We start from the raw sequence: 20,578 nt of genomic DNA on the forward strand, positions 1-20,578 counted from the left end.
AAAAAAAAAAAAAAAAAAAACCAACCCACAAGGGTTGGGGATGGGATGTAGCTCAGTGGCACAAGGTCCTGAGTTCAATCCCTGGTACCAGGGGGAAAAAAAAACCCCACATGATAAAGTTATCCTCTGGTATTGGCAAGAAACCGACTGGCCCAGGATCCAGGGTGGGAACCGTATTCCACAAACAATAAAGTCCCTTGTGGGAAATGGTGCAGGGTGGGTATAGAAGCCACATGCATCCTTCCAGATAATTTAAATCATCTCTGATGACTTACAACACATACGCCATGCTGTGCCACACCGCATTTTTAAAGGAAAGTCTAGCCAGTCCCTAAAGATGCAATTATCTTTTCCAATATTTTCAACCTGCAGCTGGTGAATCCAGAGATGTGGAACCCATGGATATAGAGGACCGAGTGCATTTATGTGAAAAATATAACCCGAGAAATCAAGGCCGTGTTTCTGTGTGTGTGCCTGTAAACGCACAAAGAGAGGGGTGGGGGGTGTGCTCCAAAATGCCCCGGCGGTGTCACCACTGGGAGGAGGGACTGGAGAGGAGGAGGAGAGAGGGCTCTCTGCCATCAGACTGCACTCACACGCCCCTTGTGCAAAGCCAAAGGGGTGGAAAGTGAGCAGAGGCTTGGGCAGGTACACATAGGTTCAGCAGAGGTGCAGGGGGTGACAGCTGATTCTTCGGAGGACACACAGGACGCAGGGACAGAAACAGCCCTGGGGACCTGAGGGAGCCTCAGGACTTTCTCTAGGACACAGCAAGCTAGGGGAGAGGGGAAACTCGAAGGAAAGCCCCAAGCATGGCTTCCCACACCCAAGGCTGCAGACTCATGTCACAGGACTGTGGGACTGTGGGACTGCAAAGAGTTCAACCCGCCTGTCAGTGCTAAGAGCACAGAGGGAGGATCCGGGGTGCTGGACTTAGGACTGCCCCCTACAGGGCTACACTTCCTGTCCTACACTGGGATGGTCACCTTGGCCCCTGCAAGGTGCTGGGCTCTCCCTTCTGCGGGTTACTGTCCTGGACAGGCACTGTCGTTTCTCCTTTCTGGCATCGACTCACCCTTCTGCTGGTCGGACCAGGCTCAGCAGCCTTCCCTGGGGAGCACCAGCCTTTCCCACCACCATCCCAGGCCTCATATTTGAGCCCAGGGGGGGAGCAAGGGCCCCAGGCCCAAGCCATCGGGAGCCCTGCACCCCAGGAACAGTCAGGCATGGGTGTGGCCTAGTTAGCACCAGCGAGCTGCAGTGAGACTTTACTAGGCATGCAGAGGGAGGTAGGCACTTTCCTGCTGGCCAGGACCCAGGAAAGATGCCAGTTAGCAACGGCCCATCATCTCACCACCACACGGAACCTGGAGACCAGGTCAAAGGGGCCAAGAAGATGAGAACAGAGTTAGTGACACCACTGGGTGCTGCATCGAGCGCCGTCTGAAGCCAGCCACCACTGGGCCTTGCAGCTAAACGCACCAATGAATTATGTTTTGTTCTTAAGTCACTTGAGTTGAATTTTCTGCTATTTGCAAGTCCTGTCTGATTCAGCGATTCTTCCAGCACACCGACCTGGCCATATCAGTTCCTGGGGAGGCACTCCCCAGGGCTCCCACCAACCCAGCCCTTCTTAGCGGTTAACCAAGATGAGGTGAACAGGCACCACCCCTCACCAACCTAGCTGCAGCTCCCAGGCCGCACAGGTATCTCTGCCTAGCCCCTTCCAGACCTTTCCTGTGGGTCACCTGCACTGCCCTCACCCCGCTGCCCCCACCACTGCAATCAGAGAACCCCACCACTCACATCAGCCTGGGAAGCACGCTCAGTGTGCGCACACACACACACACACACACACACACACACTCCAAGACCCTCCCCTGCGTTCTCCACAGCCCCCAGCGCCCAGGACCAAGACTTACTCTTGTCCCCAGACTGTGCAATTGTGGGGTCACCTGCCTCCCTGTCTCCAGATGAGGACGGCATGGGGACCAGATTCTGTCAGTTCTGGCCTGGGACCCCGGGCAAAGCTCGCCCTGATGGCACCGGGCACATCTGCAGGAAGGAGCCTGTGACTCCAACCGCCTGTACTCAAAACTCAGCCAGGAAAGAAATTCAGGACCAGAATCCACTGCTCTTCTACCTCCGGCAGTTTACCTGGGTGGAAAAGAGAGTTTCCGATGAGGCTTCCATTAGCCTGGCTGTCGTGGGTCACCGAGAACCCAATTACTGCAACGCGGCCAAGCTGGGGCGGCCTCCAGACTCGGGCGGGAAGGTTCTGCTCTGCAGCTTGGGCTGATGGACACCACAGCCTCCGAGCCACACCACCATCCACACCCCCGGCAGCATGCTCTGCTGTCACCTGCAGCAGGCGGCCAGAGGAGACAACCTGGGGACGGAGAGGGTCCAGCCATCTCCAGAAACCAGGTCTGAACACCGCAACTTGACCGAGTAAAAGTGTCTAAATACGGGGCGGGAGCTCAGGAGGCGATGTTAAATACACGATTCCCTTGGACCAGAAAGAGGCTTTTTCTTCCCCTCTATCCCCAGGGTGATCAGAAACATGTCAGAAGCACAGAAAAATGAGTTATCTGCAGGAAGGAGAAGGAAAAAAGGTTCCCAGTGTCCCCATTCTCTGGGGAAGATGAACCTTGGCTCCTCACGAGGACGTCAGACACTTTAGGGAGGAAAGCCGGGCTGCTCAGTTTTTCACCTTCTTTGTGCACCCTCTGAACACATACCCGGAGAATCCTCGGGGGCCCCTGGGCTCCCCCACATCCCACCCACCCTACAGCACCACAGACTTAGTCTCCGAGGACCAGCTCCGCAAGACAGCCCTTCATCAGCCCACCCCAGGCCTCTGCTGCCCCGAAGTCAAGGCCAAGAACACCCACAGCATCATGAGCGGCCTGGTGACCAGGTGACCTTTCTCGTGCCTTCTCCTGCTGCCTCCAAGGACCCAGTCTCCTCCACCTTCAGTGAGGAGCAGCAGTCACCAGGCCTCCAGAAGCACTGTACGCTACGTCCATCACAGCCCTCTAGCAAGTCCACCGCCAGGCCCTGCCCAGAAGCCACCTGCCTACCTCGAAAGCAGAGGGACAGGAGTTGGGCCCAGTCACACAGCTGTCACGACAACTAACAGGGTAAGGCGGTGTGGTGTGTACAGAAGCAGCCCAGGCACCAGTGTCGGGTCTCTCTGCACCTTCTTGTCCCCATGACAGCTGAGTGACATTGTTTGGGGTCATCCATTCAACCACACCAAACTGAGTCCTGAAAGCCTAACTTACGTCCCAGGGCAAAGGCCCCTGTGGCCTCAAGGGGCACCTGGTCAAAGGCCTACAGAGTCCTGTGACCCAAGGCCACCAATGCCCAAAGGATCTGGAGATCGAGACATCTGCCTCCCACAAACCAGGCATGCACTAGGCTGGAAGACCCTGAATGTCCTGCTCAGGTGTCCCTGCCAGCAGCCTGACGGGTCAGTCCCTGGACGCTGGACACAGACGCTCCCTAGGCCGGCTGGGAACAGGATCCCACTCTACAGAGACATCACAGTGGCAGCCACATGGGGACAGCAGCATGGCCCACCCCAGAGCCACTCAGGGAAGTACAAGTGACCGGCCATGAGGAAAATCATACTGATGGCCCACTAGCACACACAGAGTCCACTGGAGGTTAAAGCACAGTCACATGACAGATATGGTGGCAAGCACCTGGCATCCCAGCATTCTGGGAGCTGAGGCAGGAAGACTGCAAGTTTGAGCCCAACCTATATAGCTTAGCAAGACCGTGTCTCAAATTTAAAAAAATAAAAAGAGCTGGGGATGAAGCTCAGTGTGAAGGCCCTGGATTCAATCTCCATCAAAAAAATAAATTAATATTAAACATAAAAAAAACACACAGGCACAGGAGACTGCCAGGGAGCAGATGCCGACAGCTTCAAGACTCTGAGGCAGGCTTCACGGTCACATTGCTTAATGCTGGCTCTTCTGGAGCATGACAGCATCTGACCCAATCTTCCACTGCTTGGACAGCTGGACAAAGGTCCCTGAAGCCAGGTCCCCTCCCCCAGCATCCCCTGTCTTTTCTCATTTTCTTGCCTGCAATCCTCACATCTGGGCCACACTCGCCCTAATCCCTCTTCTAGTCCTTTGATTTCTGCTCTCCGCTTCCTTGATTTATGGAGGGTGCTTCTGTCACATTCCTACCAATCAATCACGCTGCTTTCATTTTTTAAATTTTTTTACTGAGTACTTCAAAGCGATTCCAATCACTGGTCATGGAAATCTGTTGCTAGTTCATGGTAAGAGAAAAAAAACAATGTGGAAGAAGCAGGTGGGGCAGCATGTGAAACCCACAAGAATCTCACAGTGATCACAAGAGAGAAGCTGAGGATCCTGACTGTGTGCCAGCCACAGCTCCAGCCCGGCAGAGCAGCTCAAAGTGCTCCCTGAGGCAGGGAGGGAAAGACACCCACCAATCACTCCCAGCCTCCGGCTGAGCCCAGAGGTTTATGCACTGCTGGAGAAACAGGCTTTGCAAAGGGAGAGCAGAACCAGGAGAGGCAAGAATAAGTCAGCAGAAGCAAGTTCGGCTGGGTCCCAAGCTGGGAAACTCATATTAATTAATCTGATCAGTACCATCTCCACGTACCCAGGGAAGTCTGAAGTGTGCTCTGCTGAGAAAATAAGAAGATTAAAACATTAAGCCATTTAAAAAAAAAATGGACTCCCATGTGCACCTGCCATAGAAAAGCTCCAGTGGGCAGGGATGGGGAGCGCCGGGGATATAGTGCCCCCTAGTGGCCCATCTGTACCTGTAGCCACAGGGCAAGCAAGCTGCACGCACAGAAAAGAATAGAACTGCAGCCACAGGCTCCTCCAACAGCAGGTGGGGTGCATGTGGAGGGATGAAGCCCCATCGCACATGCTGACAGCCCTGCTTCCACCCAGACACACACAGAGCCAGGTGGCCTTACATCCAGCCCTGCCCGGCACAGACGGCTCCGTCCATCCCCGGCGGAGACAATGCCCACAGCACCCAGCTCGAGGCCAGGTCTCTGGGGTAAGAGCCCAAAGGAGGAACTGGGGGCTAGACCAACCCCTGCCCCTAACGGGGTGGGACCCCCACATGCACTCCCACCACACCCCGCTCCTTTCTTTCAAGATGTTTTCAAAGTCAGAGGCTCCCTCCATGTATCCATGACAGAGGGTTCTCGCTCCCTTGTGCTCTGGGTCACCTGTGCTGTCACCCAGTGCCAGGCACCAAGCCCGGAACAGAGAGGCACTCGCAGAACCCCTGGCAGGTTCTGCGGTGAGCTCACAAGTGAATGGATCAGCGATTCCCAACTCCAGTGTTCCTTTCCAGGGCCTTGCTTTGGAACTCCTGGGACCTATTTTCTACAGCCTTTGTGGCAGGACGCACACTGCCAGCTGCCAACAAATGCCACATCCTGAGCCGGGAACCTGGGACCTTCCACAAGGTGGGATTTGGGACAGGTGGCTGAATAAGGCTCTGGATGGGGCCGGCCGGGCAGTGCAGGCGGCCTGGCATGAACCAGGGTAGCAAGAGGGCTGGGCTTGTGCAGAAGAGGGAGGGTGCAAGCAGACAGCCTAGAAGATGCCTACAATGGTCGTGAGGATGAGGGAAGGAGCCAGCACCAAGAACATGGGTGTCTCTAGGCACCAGAAAGGAGGGTAACGCATTCTATAGAGACCGCCCCGGAAGAGCCGGCCCTGAAGTCACCTTGCCTTAGGGTTCAGAACTCTAAGATGATAGGCGTGTGTTGTTTTCAGCCAAGAAGTTTCTAGTATTTTGTTCCAGCAGCCCTGGGAAACAAATAAGAGTGCCCCCTAGGGAGCCCATGCATTTCCAAACATCGGTGACACTCTGGGCCACGTGGGTTTGCAGAGCACCTGGAATCCAGCAGTGACTGAAACAGACAGGTCCTGGATGAGCACTACACAAGCACAGAGGACGAGCCTAACCCACGCAGAGGGTGACAACACACTGTCCCCAAGGTGGCCACAGGTCACTCCCCTGTCACCCCAAGGCCCAAGGAGGCTGGCTTCTAAACAGAAAATCCGATAGCATGCATTGTGTTTTCTGTGCAGAAACTATCAGACAGCCTCCCCTCCGCAGGATCTGAAGCTACCGCAACTGCAGTGGCTTCTCCGGATGACAGCACAGCCACCCTAGGCTGCTGGGCTGAATGGCACCAGCCCACCCGCCAGTGCTCCTCCTGGGCCTGGCTATTCACAGGGCTGGGGAAGCAGCCTGGGACGTGCTAATTGCTTGACCTTTTCAGCCACAGCTGTGTCCCACAAGCCTCACCTCCTCCTGAAACTTTGTGTCTTCTCTTTGTCCCCAAGAGCACCTGGCAGATGTGACCTGAATCCCCCTGCCACCTCCTTTGCTTGTAGCAGCCGACCAGGCTCCTGGGACCTGGCGTTTTCCAGGTACAGCCGTTTGCATGGTGAGTGGACCCTAAGGTTTGGATGCACCCTGACGTTCGGGTGTTAGACAAGCTACCACCATGAAAAGAGAGGAGATGGGGCCTAGGAGGCCACAGGTCACGGGGGCAGAGGCCAGGAGGCCCCCTGCCCGAGTTAAAGGCACACACTTAGAGGCCCGAGGCTATGCGCAGCCATGAAGGAGCCACATTCTCTGCACCAGGATGAAACAAGGCTGCAGGCCTGGGCAGGGGCGAGTGGACCCCTCGGGCCATTGGACATGAAGTGTAGGGGTGCTGGGAGGACACGCGCTCTCTGGCTGGGCGGAGCCACAGGAAGCTCAGGAGCACATGACTGCACGGGAGAAGCCAGCTTGAAAAGGCGACGTCCTGCGTGGCACCACCTCTGTGACGTCCTGCAAAAGGCCACGGTGGAAATTAGAAGGATCCGCGGGCGCCAGGGGCTGGAGGGAGGACAGTGGACGGGAGGAGCGCAGCAGTTTTACGGCCCTGGAGCTACTCTGGGTGCGCCCGGAACGAGGGGTGCGCGTCTCCACACATTCGTCCGAGTCTGCAGCATGCACAGCACCGAGAGTGACCCCGAGTCTGCAGACTCCGGGTGACAACGACCGCTCCATGTGGATCCGTCCATGTGACAAATGCACCGGGCGGGGGGCTGGCTGCGGAGGAGGCTGTGCAGGAGGCGAGGCTGGGAAAAGCGCTGCACCTGCTGCTCGGCTTTGCTGTGAGCCTGAAACTGCTCTAAGAATACTCAAGGCAGTCGGGCACAAAGAGCGGCTGAACGGCGCCTTCGAGGTCAGCGTGCACAAGTGTGCGAACGTGTGTGCACGTGCAGGCGGGCGTGTGTGTGTGTGTGTTGCGGGCAAGCAGCAGGCACCCATGTCCCCTGGGCTCCCCAGTTCCCCCCACCCCCGGCTCCTAGGGAGCCTCCTTTCAGCGCAGGGTTCTAAAGCAGTGCCCACCATGACCTGCCTCTCAGGGCATCCTGCGACCTCCCAGCTGCCCTCGGCCCTGCAAACTGTGTCAGCTAAGTGCACAGTGTGAGCCTCTGTTGGCCTACAAGACCGAGGCAGATGGGTCCCCTCCAGGTCCTACCGGACAAAAGGGCAGCCCCGGGACAACGGTGCCCCAAGCTGCGGCTCCTGAGCACAGAGGCACCAGTATTCTCCTGCCCTTTGCTTTCTGGTCCCCCGTGGACAGGAACGGGGCGGGAGGACCAGAGGTGGTGAGCTCACAGGTGCACCTCTCACCCCCATGCTCACGCAGTCACTTGAAGCACAGCCAGACCTCACAACCCCACACATGCCCACTGGCCTGGCCTGGGCAGGGGACCGGAACCCCACCGCTGAAGGCTTGGTCCCAGATGTTGCTGACTGGCCCCTCTTGTGCTGCCAGGGAGCCCCTCATAGACCCCTGCCACAAACCTGCCAGTCAGTCACAGCACCTGCTGCATCCTGGCTCTGAAATGATCCCTCTGTCCTGCTTTGTTGGGCCAAACAGTCTCCATCTTGGACAGAAGCCCTCCAAATGCAGAAGCTGCCCTTGCCGTCACACAGTAGGCCCTTGGGGACTGCCCCAGCACACAGAAGGCCCTCAACTGATGTCCACAGAATCACTGAGTAAATGATCAGCACAATCACACTTCCTTCCAGCTCCTGGGTTAAACGGTACACATGTAAAATGCCAACAGTACCCAGTGGTCCAAGTTGCAGACCTACTGTGTGCAGCTGCTCACAAGCCTGGCCGGAGACCCAGCTGCGGGGAGGCAGGAGGCCTGAGTCTGTCCTAGGCCTGCTGGCTGTGGCCCCTGCCACCTCTGATCCAGGGACATTCCCGCTGGGTGTTCTCCACCTCCTGTAAGCAGTGACTGTTTTGCTCAAGTGAACCCCCAGTATCCGAGGCTTGTCCTGCTCAGCAGCACACAAACATCTGTGTTTGGGGACAACTACAGAGACGACACTCAGCCCAGTTCAGGCGCCACGTGCGGTCGATGCTGAGAAGTCTGAGAGCCAGAGTGGGGAGAAAGTATAGTGTGTTCCTTCCCTTTTGAGTTCCTGCCACTGAATAACGCCGTGGGCCTTTCCTCTCAAACTTTCTGGTATAATCTCGGAATGACGTGACCCACATGTGGTATTCACTCACCACGCACAGAGAGTGGGCGTCCACTACGCTCACCTAGGCAGGTACTGGGCGGGCCCAGGGAGGACTTGGACACAGCAGCATCAGGTGGGCAAGTAACGAATAGGGAGTGGTGCCCTGGGGAGGTGGGCGGCTGTCCTAGCCAGCTTCCTGGAGGAGGTGATCTCCGGGCTGAGCTTTGAAGAAGCCTGCCCTGCAGGGAAGAGGCAGAAGGTGCCAGCCCCCAGCAGGAGAGAACTGAGTAATGACCGCAGAAGTGAGTCCTTCTGTGAGTCCTGTCATGTGGCGGGAAGACGTCTGGTCAAGGCCCGGCGGGGGCAGCCACAGCCTGGGAGAAGAAGGCAGCTAAATGGGTGGCATTCACATCCCGACCCAGCCTGTCCAAGCGCACAGTCCCTTCCACAAAATAACAGCCACGGGGACGTCATGCATCTAAGAAAACTCTCACTGCTATTACAGTCTTGGACTCCAAGGGCAAGGAGGGAGGAGAAGGCATCTCACTGCTGCCTCCTTTCCTGGACCTCGGCGAGCCGGGCTCTCACCATTCCTCCAATGAGGAAAATGGTGCAGGAAAGTCAGGGAAGTTGCCCACGGTATCCTGACCAGGAAGTCAGAGCGGGGGTTTCTGCCCTCCCCACCCAACTGTTCAAGCAGCCACACACACCAGCTGATCCAGAAACGGTGTGTGTTTACACGAAAAAATGTCCTACGGTAACAGACACACGCCAATCCCCCAGAGCGCCCCGGAGTCCTCTTCCATGAGTCTTTATGAGGTAGGATCAAAACGACAGTGACTGCTGCTGTTTGTCAAAACATGATGCTGGGTCCTCAACCCCCTGACTCACCGGATCTGGTACCATGGGACTTCCGGCTCCTCCCTGAAGTAAAAATGACCATGAAAGGGAAACATTTTGAATCGGCTCAGGACTTCAAGGCAGAGCTAAGCAAAGAGGACTCCAGAAAGTGGCCAGCACAGTGGGACGGGTGTGAAGAGAGACGGAGGATGCTGAGGGGGATTTGTGGTGACGTCTTTTACTGAAATGAAATTCTTTTCTAATGTACACATTTGCCTTTGGGAACAGGGGCCGTCGTGACTCCTGAGGCCTCACCACCTGGGGACCCGGCAAAGGGGCAGGTGCAGGCTGTGGGCAGGGTCAGGCCAGGCCCTCGGGGACCTTGGGCTGTGCCATGCAGGACTCTTCTCCGGCAGCTGACCCAGCAAGACCTCTCTCAATCCACCGCTGCTCTTTCGGCAACAGAAATGCAGCCAGTGAGTTCTAACGGAGCTGGCCCTCGGGTACACCCCACAAGCAGACCCCAAAGAAGACCAAGCAGGCTTGCCGTGAAGGCACACACCTCCTGGCTCGGCGAATCCTGGCCCCAGCAGATTCTCGGGCAGGGACAGACAGCGTGGGCCTCGCAGGAGCCAGGCAAGGGCCAGGGAAGTGGATGGGAACAGCTGGGCATCACAAGCCACACAGGTGCCTGCCCTACAGGACTTCTCAGAGCCTTGGCTGTGCTGAGAGTCGAGATTCTCCAAGGGGAATCTGTGTCTCCCTCCCTCTTGCCCTGTGTGGGCCCCAGATCCTCTCTGAAAACCCTGCTGGTTGAATCTGAGCTCAGGGACTCCTGGCCACCCCGGCTCTGGGGACCCAAGTACCATTCTGGGCTCAGAGGCCTACGTGCCCCACCAGTGGCAGAAGCTCCGTTCCCCAAGTCAGACCCATGACTCCCTGAGCTGTAAGGAGGTAGCCAAGGGCCCTCTTTCCACACTGTCCTGACACTGATGTCCCTGTCCCCAGCCTGAGACAACGCCAGCCCAGGTCTGATCTTGGGGAAGAAATTTCCCAGAAACAGGGACAGACCAAGGCCTGGGCTGGGTTTAACCTCATGGCGAATGAGAAACAAGAGGACAGAAGGACTCACTGGTGAGGAGGTGGCCCAGGGGACGACAGGGACGCTCCACGGGGCTCTGCAGCTGAGCGAGGCCACCAGGCACTGGCAGGGCCATGGGGACACGATGGCATCATATATGGCCATCAGGGACACCACCATGACTTGCAACTCCCCTTTTAGGGAGACTTAGAGGAAGCCCCCGAGTCCCAGGGTACAGGATGCCGGGTGTCACACACGATAGCTCTCGGCCACAAAATGTCACTTCTATCTCTATCACACACACACACACACACACACACACACACACCCATGGGCCTGGTAAGCTGCTCCGGGAAACGCCCCCCATGGAGGAGGAAGGAAGGGCGTGTCCCCGGGACCCGACACACAGCCAGCTCAGTGGGCAGAGTGAGCCCCACCCGGGGCTCCAACCACTGCCACTGGGGCTCCAAGTCAGGGAAGCGGAAAGCGAGCCTGGCAGGGGACAGGGACAGGAGAGGCGGGCGGGGCCTCCACCCAGCCCCACAGGGAGGTGAGAGTCCCACAGGCAACTCTGCATCAGCCCAGCTGCACCTCCCAGCTGTCACCCACTTGGAAGACCAAACGCCAACGCACTGAACACTTGTCACCCCGTTTCCACGACAACAGAAATCAAATACCAGAAACAGAAAGCTGGAGCTGGCGGGGCCACCCCAGCTGTGGAGGCTGCAGGCTGCGCTCCAGTGCCTATGCATGGAGAAGGTTCTGGAAGGGGAGAGGGCACGGAGGTGGAGCCCATGCCTTTGCTTGCAGTGTGGCCACTGCCCTCGGCTCACACACTGGCCTGGTCTCAGGTGGCCCAGGGTCCACCGGCCGGTCCGGGTAGCCTCTGCACTGAGAGGGGCTGCAGGTGGCCCTTCTTACAATCACAGCTGCAGACCACGTCCTCAGAAATGTGCCACATCCGTTCGGTCCTCGTGGGGAGGTCCAGCAGGCACCTGTGCACCCCAAGAGGGCACAGAGCGATCGCTCCGTATGGCTCCTGACGCCACTGAGTCACACAAAGGTGACAGACAAGCCGGTGCCCAGGACACCATTTATGGTCCCTCGGTCTCCAGGCCGCAGCCCCGAGTGTGCTAAGCCCTCGCTCCAACACTGAACCACATTCCAGGTTGAAAGTGTAATGGCTAAAAGTAGAGCACAATGAATCCCTGCAGCGTGGTTGGGTGTTATCATCGTCCCCCACTCCGTCCCAGGTACCAGGGCACCAGCTGAGCTCCCAGGAGAACACAGCAGTGAGTTTGTGTACACCGACATCACCACATACACGGGAAGTGGGCATCATTAGCCAACACAGCTTTCCGGATCCGCCTGGGCTACCCATCCCTGGAGCCCACAGGAAGCACCTCATGGAAGCTGACACCTCCCTATAGTGCTCTGCAGATGCCCCCTCCCATGGTCCCTAACGTTGACAGCTCCCCTACTTGGGGGCTGGATGGAGGTCCCTGCAGCCAGGAGCGAAGCCAGGGCACCCGCAGGACTGGAAAGGTCCCGGTCTGTCCCCTGCTCCTGCTGCATGGAGGGGGCCTCTGGTCAGCCCAGAACCCGGCGATGCCCAAGGGGACAGCGGGCAGGACCAGGGAATCTTCATAGCACTGCCCTGGTCAAGTCCACCAAGACCAAGCAGATGCCAGAGCCCAGGGAGCTCAGGGGCTTGGGGGCAAAAGCAACAGAGGGTCACCGCCTTACCTTTAAGGGGAAACAGGGACCCTATGGACTTTTTTTTTTCCTTTATTGCAATAGTGAGAATTGAACCCAGAACCTTTGGCCTGAGCTACATCCCCAGTCCTATTATTAATATCATTGTCACTGTCATCATTTTACTTTGAGAGAGGTCTCACTAAGTTCCCCAGGTCTTGAGCTTGCAACCTTCCTGTCTCAGCCTCCCAGACCATGATCGAATCATAAAGTTTCAGATTCAGACAATTTTAATTGAACATCAAACAAAGGCAGGGATTCACCTGCCATGTGTTCCCCCATCACCTCCCTGGCCAGGCTGTGTTCCCACATGAGCGCCCCATGGGGCAGAGGCGGAGGCCTGTTACAGTGCCATTCGGCAGATGAGGACACGCGCACATGTGCCAGGAGCCACCCCAGGTGTGTACGGGGCACCTGCTATCCCAGAGCCTGTCACAATGAGGGTCAGAAAACACATGCGAGACAGGGTTGGTTCCTGAGCATGCTGATTCTTTGCCTGTTTTGTTACAACTTTTCACTTTACCATTTTGCTGGTAGAAGCTGCACTGTTGAGTACAGAAGAAAACATAAAACTGAAGTCAGGTGAGTTGATAGGAATAGAGCGGTAGTTAACTAAGAACAAGGCTTTGGTTTGCTTTTGTTTGTTTGTTTTACCAGAAGTCTTTCCTTATACTTAACTTTCCTCTTTCATCTACATTCCCACTGGCCATTAGTGTATTTTACAACGAGAATGTCACTCGGTGACAGCTTTTCTTTTATTCTTTTGTACTCATCTGCAAATCCATGCCTTTACTCTGTAGTTTTGTGTATCCTTAAAGTAACATAAAATCAGAATGGAAGGACAGGTTTCAAATTTATTATTTAAAAATCTTAATTTTAAATAGGACTTGTAGTTTAAAATTTGGTTATACACAGAATGTGAATTTTTAGGTAAATGAGTTGAGTGACAACCAAACACATCCCTTCAGTCTGTGAGAAACAGAGCCTGAGATTTGGGGGAGGAGGAAAATGATCCCAGATACAAAGCAACTTTAACTGCCAGTGCCTCAGGGCTAACTTTTAAGCATATGAGTTATATCACAGTCTTTAAAAAATAGGTTCATCCAGTTGTTTTATTTAGTTCCCAGATGGTTGATTTTTTTTTTTAATGGAGCTTACTATCAGTAGAGTGCATAATGCATTCTAATTATGCTCCAAAACGATCGTGTTATCCTATAGAAAACCATACAGAAAATAGAATAGCTTCAGTGAGATTATAATTTGAATCTTTTCAAATTAAGATACTTCCATTGCAAAAGAGAAAAATGGGTGGGGTGTATCTTTCAGCATAGTTATTATTCTATAGTTACTTTGTCAATCTTAGCTGTTTTTTTACCCTTAGAACAATTTCTTCCTTGTGAAGATAAAACTGAAGACATTAACCATTTCTGGTTATGACTAAATATTACATGGTTTCTGTAAGCAATTCTGTTTTTAAAATTCTAGTTTTGCCTCTCTGGTTAAATATGGTGAGAATGGATGTCAAAAATATCTTTAAACTAGATTCTCTGTTTTGTTTAAAACGTCTCTTGTACTTATGATCACAGACTAAATCAGACTTTTAGAAGGTGCTGCTGCTAATTGCATAATATCTGGTAACACGAAAGGCCTATTTTCTTTCAACTCTTTAAAAAAGCATTAGCTTTCACTGAAAGGTGTTATAGAATGGCAGAATTCTATATCTGCCATGTAGGTACCTCTACATCCAAAGTCAGGACTAGGTTGTAAGGATTTTAAGGAAAATAAACATTGTCTCTACTAAATTTACTTTGGTTTTTTTGTGTGTTTTGTTTTCGGCGTTTTGTTTGTTGGTTTGTTTGCTTGTTTTTTGGTACCAGGGATCAAACTCAGGCCCTTGCACTTGCAAGGCAGGCAGCAGAACCACTGAGCTAAATCTCTGGCCCTTCTTTTTATTTATTTTTATGGGTACATGCTTGCAGTAAATGACTGCTTTCATCATGGGGAGTTAGCACACATACATAACACATCTTGATTTTTTAACTTCCCATACCTTTCCTCTACTGCCCTCCTAAATGTACTATTCTAGAACCTTCCGATTCATTCCTTGGCGTTTCAGCACTGGACTGCAGGAAGCCCTGAGTTTGCAAAATTAAGCTATGAATACTTAACTCCACACTTTAAAGTTTACTTTTCATCCTGCTTAAATGAGTGATAAGCAGAGTAGTCTTGAACAATATTTTGTTTATAGAGTCCTGCTGGATATAATTTATATTTTTTAAACTGCATTTTTCATCTCCGTTGAAGCTGTATAAATCTTTTTAAAATGCAATTTGAACATTGCTTTCTAACAAGAGTCTCCAAAAAACAGCATTTCCAATGGCAACAGATACTGTTACCATGTACTTATGTATTCCCTGTACCTGAACACCTATTGCTGCCTCACAAGAAAATAGAACTTGTATGTTAAAATTAAAAGTCTGTTCTTCTTGAAAGAAAAAAAAGAAAAGAAGACGTGGGAGGAAGCGCCCAGAGTAGAGTGAGGGGCAGAGAACAGCAGTGCTGTGAGGGGCACTGCAGGATGGGAGGGGAGAAGACGCCATTGTTAAGATAATTACCTCAGAATAAACCAAAGGAAGGCCCACCCCTGCCGAGAGGGGCGCCCTCTGGCAGATCTGCTAGCACAGAGAAGCACGGATTTTTCACTGAATCCTCCCACGTGAGCTCCCAGGGCTGACTGGGGAAAAGGTACCACTGTCCTCTTGTCCTCTGGGAACCCATCCTGGCCAGTTACTGGCCATAACGAGCATGAGAAACCCAAAGCATAACTAAACGCAAGGAGCGAAACAGCCGGGCGTGGTGGTGCCACGCTGTATTCCCAGCACTCGGAGGCTGAGGTAGGAAGATTCCTGTGAGTTCAAAGACTGACTGCCTGTACACAGTGAGTTCAAGGCAAGAACAAGCCCTAGGGAAAAAACGAAGAGCAAAATAAAAGGCAACAGGAAACAGGAAGAGAGAGCACTTGCAAAGGGTAAAGGGAACAAGAGGCGGAGGAAGAGAGAAGGGGGAAGAAAGGGAACCCAAAAGAATTACAGGGTGTCTTGTGCAGGAATGTGACTACTGTGTATTGCAAATGTGCGCTGATAAGAAGTTTCTGAAACATGCTGGGTTCTAAAGAATGCAGCATTCCACTGAGGGGCAAAGTTACCTCAGCAAAAGGGAAACCGGTGAGGTTTAAGAAAGGAGGGCTTCTACCCTAGCCACCGGCCTGGTATGCAGCAGGCACTCAGTAAACGTCTCATTTTCCGTTCTTTCCTCAGCTTTTAAGAAAGAACAAGGTTTCCTTTAAAAGCAGACAGGAGGGGAAATACAGACAATCTCCCCAGCCAGTTTCTTCCTCTGAGAACCCCACCCAGGGACCTAGATGTCCCCAGCGCTGCCTGCAGCGGCCCCTTCCTCCTCTGGGTAGGTCCCAGCGCCCCACTCTATGCCATCCAGTGCAACCCCAATGAATGCCACTGCCCTCTCCACAAAACCCACCCGCTCGCCGACTGTGTTGTGCAGTCAGTGAGACCGGGAAATTGGCAGGAAGAGCAGCTCAAAAAGCCCTGGCACTGAGCACCGACCAGGAGGTGACCTGGAGCGCGGCTTCAGCCTCGGGGCGAAGCCCGCGACCTCTCCCCACCCCATGGAGGACCCACTCCCTACCTCTGTGCCCCTGGAGCTCCCGCCTCCCAGGAGGGGAGGCCACAGGCAGCTCCTGCTCCCCCACCGAGCCCCTTTCTGCTCTACCCAAGCTGACATTCCAGGCCACAAAGATGTCTTCTCCACAGAAGGCGTGGAAGGGTGCTGGGCGTAGCGGTGTGTGCCTAGCATCCCAGCACTCTGGGAGGCAGAGGCAAGAGGATCCCACATTTGAGCCCAGCCTGGACAATCTAGCAAGATTCTACCCCAAAATGTAAAGGGGCTGGGAATACAGCACAGTGAGAAGGCCCCGGTTCAACCCCAAGTACCTCTTAAAAAAAAACAAAGTTGAAAGAGAAAAGAATCCCTCCCCAAAAAAGAAAAGAATCCAGGACAGATTTGCCAGGAAGAAAGGGTCACCCAGACGCAATGGCAGGGCTCCCCCTGCCCCTGGGGACCAGGAAGGCTGCCCAGAGGCCTGGGGTGCCAAGAATGGAAGGCTGCAGGGCCTGATCCTGAGGCTGCTCAACTCAGGAAAGGTCCTCCACTGCCCAAACCCAGCACCACCCGGACTAGCCTCTGCCCTCCCCACCCACCCCCCTTCCCTCCCCGGAGAAAGTGTCCCAGGGCTTCTCATCAGAGACCTTATCACCCACCGCCTGGGACCTCCCCGCTCCAAGGAATGCTGGCCAGAGACCAGGAAGAAGGGGTGGGCTTGGGGCGGGGACCCAGCTGTCTTGGTCAGTGACAGCTCCTCACCCTGCCCAGGCCAGGCAGCAGCTGAGCCTGCCTGAACAGGGGCCGGGTCCTTTCTGAGAGTGAATCCCCAGCACCGAACAGGCCTCAGGTGACCGAAGGGACCAGGGGGAGCACAGAAGCGTTTGTCAAATAATGAAGGGGTGTCACTCTCCCCCTGCAGCGCCTGGCCCGGCGTCCCTAACACCGAGTGGGGCACAGGCTCAGGGGCAGAACACCTGCCAGGCGTGTGTGAGGCCCTAGGTTGGGGCCCACACTGCAAGAGAGAGAAAAGGAATGTAGATTCCTGCATGCGCTGTGGTTGGCCATGCCGTGGGCTTTGGTGCTAGCTGATCACCAAACAGGCAGTTGGGGTCTGAGCCGACCCTGAGGCCCCCCAGCGGGGTACCCTGCGGAAGAGCTTGGTGTCAGCACCCTGGAGTCAGAAGTCCCGTGGGGAGAGGAAAATCTGATTTTTCTTCTACACTCTGCAGCAAATCACCGTCACAGCGCAGCCGCCGCTCTGGCTCCTGCGTTCTGAGTCTGCAAATCTTCCCGCTCAAGGAACTGTGCACGCCCCACGCGGCAAGGGATGCAGAGGCAAAGCCCGAGCTACCTGACAGTCCCGCTGCCCAGGGGCCAAGTGGGTGCCGCCGACTTCCGGTCTCAACAGCAAGGGTCTGTTTCAGGGTCTGGGCGGTGCTGGGCTTCTGGCATTTTTGTTCCAATCTTTGCTGGTGTCGATGTTTAAAACCGAGGCCCCGGCCTAGTGGGCGATGGAGCCTCGACCTGAGCCCAGAAGGTGGCCAGAGGGAGCAGCTCGGGGGAGGCTAAGCTGCGGCTGCTGGCCAAATCCATGACTAAGACACACGGAGCAGGGCTGTGTACTGACCCGAGGCTGAGGTCGCGATCTGAGGCTCGCGGTTCCCTCCTCCTGAGTTTGTGGAGACTTCGGGAGGCGGCCACAGGGAATCCGGGGCTGCTCCTCCCAAGGAAGGAGGAGCTGCACTGGGCTACCCTGGCCGGCTCCCTGCTTCTCCCCCATCCTTTCTGCCGGGCAACACCAGACCCCAGGACACCTCTGTGACCCAGGTGCATTCCAGCATCTTCGGCACTGAGATCTAAGGGGGCAGCCACGGCCACGGCCACGTGGCGTGCAACTCACGACGCCCTGATTTCCTCACCAGCAGACCAGAACCGCCAGGGCTGTTGGAGCCCAAAGCTCCTGGCTCCCACCTCCTTTCTCACCAACCTCCCTCTCCACCCCAGGGTCTCCCTCTGCACTCATCCAGGGTTTCCGCTTCAAAGCGGCCCAATGTGGGACCGTCCCCGTGATGGACGGTCAGGTACGACCTCCTAATCTCCATTTGCCGGCATCCTACCCCCCTTCTCAGGACACAGGCAAGGAGGTTTCTCCTGACGACAAGCGGAGAAAGCCTGGGAGCAGACAGAACTTGACCTGGACGTGTCACCCACCCCTCAGCAAAAGCACAGCTAGAAGAGCCACGGAGCTATTTAAAAGCAAACGACCGACCGCTGTCTTCGCAAGTGTTTAATGACACACCCCGCAGCTGTCAAACAAGCTCCAGCAGACTTTTGAAAGAAGGTGTAGCTGCGTCTTTTTAAAGGGAGACAACTGTGGCCAGGTACCTGCCACCCTGAGTCGACCCAGATGCCCACATTTGGGGCCCCGCGCCTCTGCTCTGCCCTAAGAGAGAGCCTGGAGCACCGCACCAGCCCGCCTGGTGTCCCAAGGCGGAAAGCGAGTGGCTTTCATTGTAAGGGAGTGTACATCAGAAAAACTGCTGTTCACCTGTTCAGACGGGAAGCGAGCAGGGCTGACGGGGTTGTGAGCCAGCCGTGGGCACTCTGAAAAGAGCCTCATACTCTTTCTACTTGAAAGAGGACAAATCCTTCTCCTCGCTCCTTTAGAAGCCAAGAGCAGCTGTCTAGATGAACCAGCAGCTGGGCCAGCCGAGTGGTGCAGCGGCACCGTGCCTGCCTGGCAAACGCGAGGTCCCGAGTTCCATCCTGAGTACCGAAAAAAAAGAGAAAACACGAAGTGGTGGCTGTGCAGAAACAAGATAAAACATGAGCCAGGCATGGTGGCAGCACTCTGGGAGGCTAAGGCAAGAGCATCACGGCCAACCTGAGCACTGAGTGACTCAGCAAGGAGACCCTGTCTGAAAATAGAAAAAAATAAAAAGGCTGGGGATGAAGCTCAGTGCAAAGGCCTTGGGTTCAATTCTGAGGGCCGCAAGAAAGAAAGAGAGAGAGAGAGAGAGAGAGAGAGAGAGAGAGAGGAAGGAAGGAAGAAGAACCACTAATCTCCCTCCATTTCCTCACCTATGAAAATGACAAGAATAGGGTAATAATAAGCAATGGCTTTTAGGCACAAATTAAACTGCAGCGCTGAGCAGGGAACAGTGTCCCCTGGAATTCGCATCCACCTGGAACTTGAGAAGGGGCCATATTTGGGAACACAACAGGGTCTCTGCAGACGCGATCAAGTCGACAGGCAGTGCCATGGGTCAGGGACAGCTGCACTCCATACCGGAAGAGGGAAGCCCACACACAGGGGGCAAGGGCCTGTGCAGATCGACGGACACAGAGCCTGCAGCGATGTGTCCACAGCTGCAGGGCAGCAGGGACCACTGGGAGGGACAAGAGGAGCCTCCCTGGGGAGGACCTGGCTGGCGGAACCCAACTTGCACTCACCCCAGCTGTGGACTTCAGCCTCCAACACTGTGAGGGGACACAGCGCCAGCCTCCAGCCAGCCAGGATGGGGAGGCCTTCCGTCACGGAAGTCTTCGTAATCACATTTCTTATTTCCAAGAGACCCGCTAAGCGGGGGTTCATTTCGCCCCTGGGCAGGAAGGCAGCTGAGGTCCGGGGTGGTCATGTCCAGGGCCACATCCTTGGCCCACAGCATGCCCAGGTCTGGCATCTGGTGGCCTCAATGCCTCCTGAACAACCCAGGCTTCCAGCAAAGCTCCTGCCACATTGGGAAGGACCCACTCCGGGTCCCCACTCTGGTTCTGTTGCTTGCCTGATCTCCCCAAGCCTCAGGCATGAGCCTGCAGCCCTCAGCATCTCCGCGGTACGTCAGCCTGTGGGGTCAGGGCTCAGGCCCCCACTGCGGCCTCTCTGGCCCTCTCGCCTCTTCTCCAGACATCTGGTGCTGGACTGAGCCTCCCCAGCCCCACAAGAGCAGGGGCTGAGACCCAGGACCCTAGCACCCTCTCCAACTACCAAGCAGCATCTGGTTCTACCCCGGGTGCCGACCCCGCAGTTCACAAAGTCCCCACAGATACTCTGAGATGGGGTGCCACCTCCCCTGACTCTTGGCTGAACCCCAACACGGGGCTTTGTCTCCCGTCTTTGGGTTCTGTATACACGGGTTATTTTTAGATGTTACCATTGCTCTATAGTCACTTCATTAGTTTTAGAACAAATAATCCCATTATATATGACTTGACTGGCTCCTAAAATTATCGTTCCTGCTGACAAATATTCATTGAGCACTCCACCGTGTGCTGTATCCTGCCTGGTACATTACTTTCTCTTACAAGGTAATTTACTTAACTAATGATCACAAATCCTCCAATTTAATTTACTCTTAAATGTGTTTAATTTTCCTGCAAATGGAACCACGTGCTTCTAGACTGAGCATTTTTGCCAGGTTGAGACAGGAAGCAAAAAAAAAAAAAAAAGAGAGAGAGAGAGAGAAGAGAAATTCCCGTGCTAGGTGGAGCTTTGGGACAAGGATCCCAGTCCGGGATCCCAGTCCACTGGTTAGCTGGGAAAACTGGCACAGAGAGGTGCAGTGACTTGCTCACTTAGGCTCAGCATTTGGGAAATCACACAGGCAGGTTCAGAACCTGCAGGGAACCGGCATCGGTCCACCGGCCCTCTCTTGCATC

At 54.7% G+C, this 20,578-nt stretch overlaps 1 protein-coding gene across 2 annotated transcripts in view; it reads right to left on the reverse strand.

Annotated features, from left to right (window-relative positions):
• Parvb (parvin beta) overlaps positions 1-20,578 on the reverse strand; it is a 77,210-nt gene that overhangs the window by 44,312 nt on the left and 12,320 nt on the right. The window contains exon 1 of one of the 2 annotated variants that reach the window (XM_019208981.1): positions 10,535-10,634. The exons of the other annotated variant lie outside the window; for it this stretch is intronic. Coding sequence (XP_019064526.1) covers positions 10,535-10,619 — 85 coding nt within the window. The 5' untranslated portion in view covers positions 10,620-10,634. Of the gene's footprint in view, positions 1-10,534; positions 10,635-20,578 lie in introns of those variants that run through there. 2 annotated transcript variants of the gene reach the window in all.

Source organism: Fukomys damarensis, unplaced genomic scaffold (assembly GCF_012274545.1).
Source record: "Fukomys damarensis isolate Sample0158 unplaced genomic scaffold, DMR_v1.0_HiC HiC_scaffold_19, whole genome shotgun sequence".
Lineage (NCBI taxonomy): Eukaryota > Metazoa > Chordata > Mammalia > Rodentia > Bathyergidae > Fukomys > Fukomys damarensis.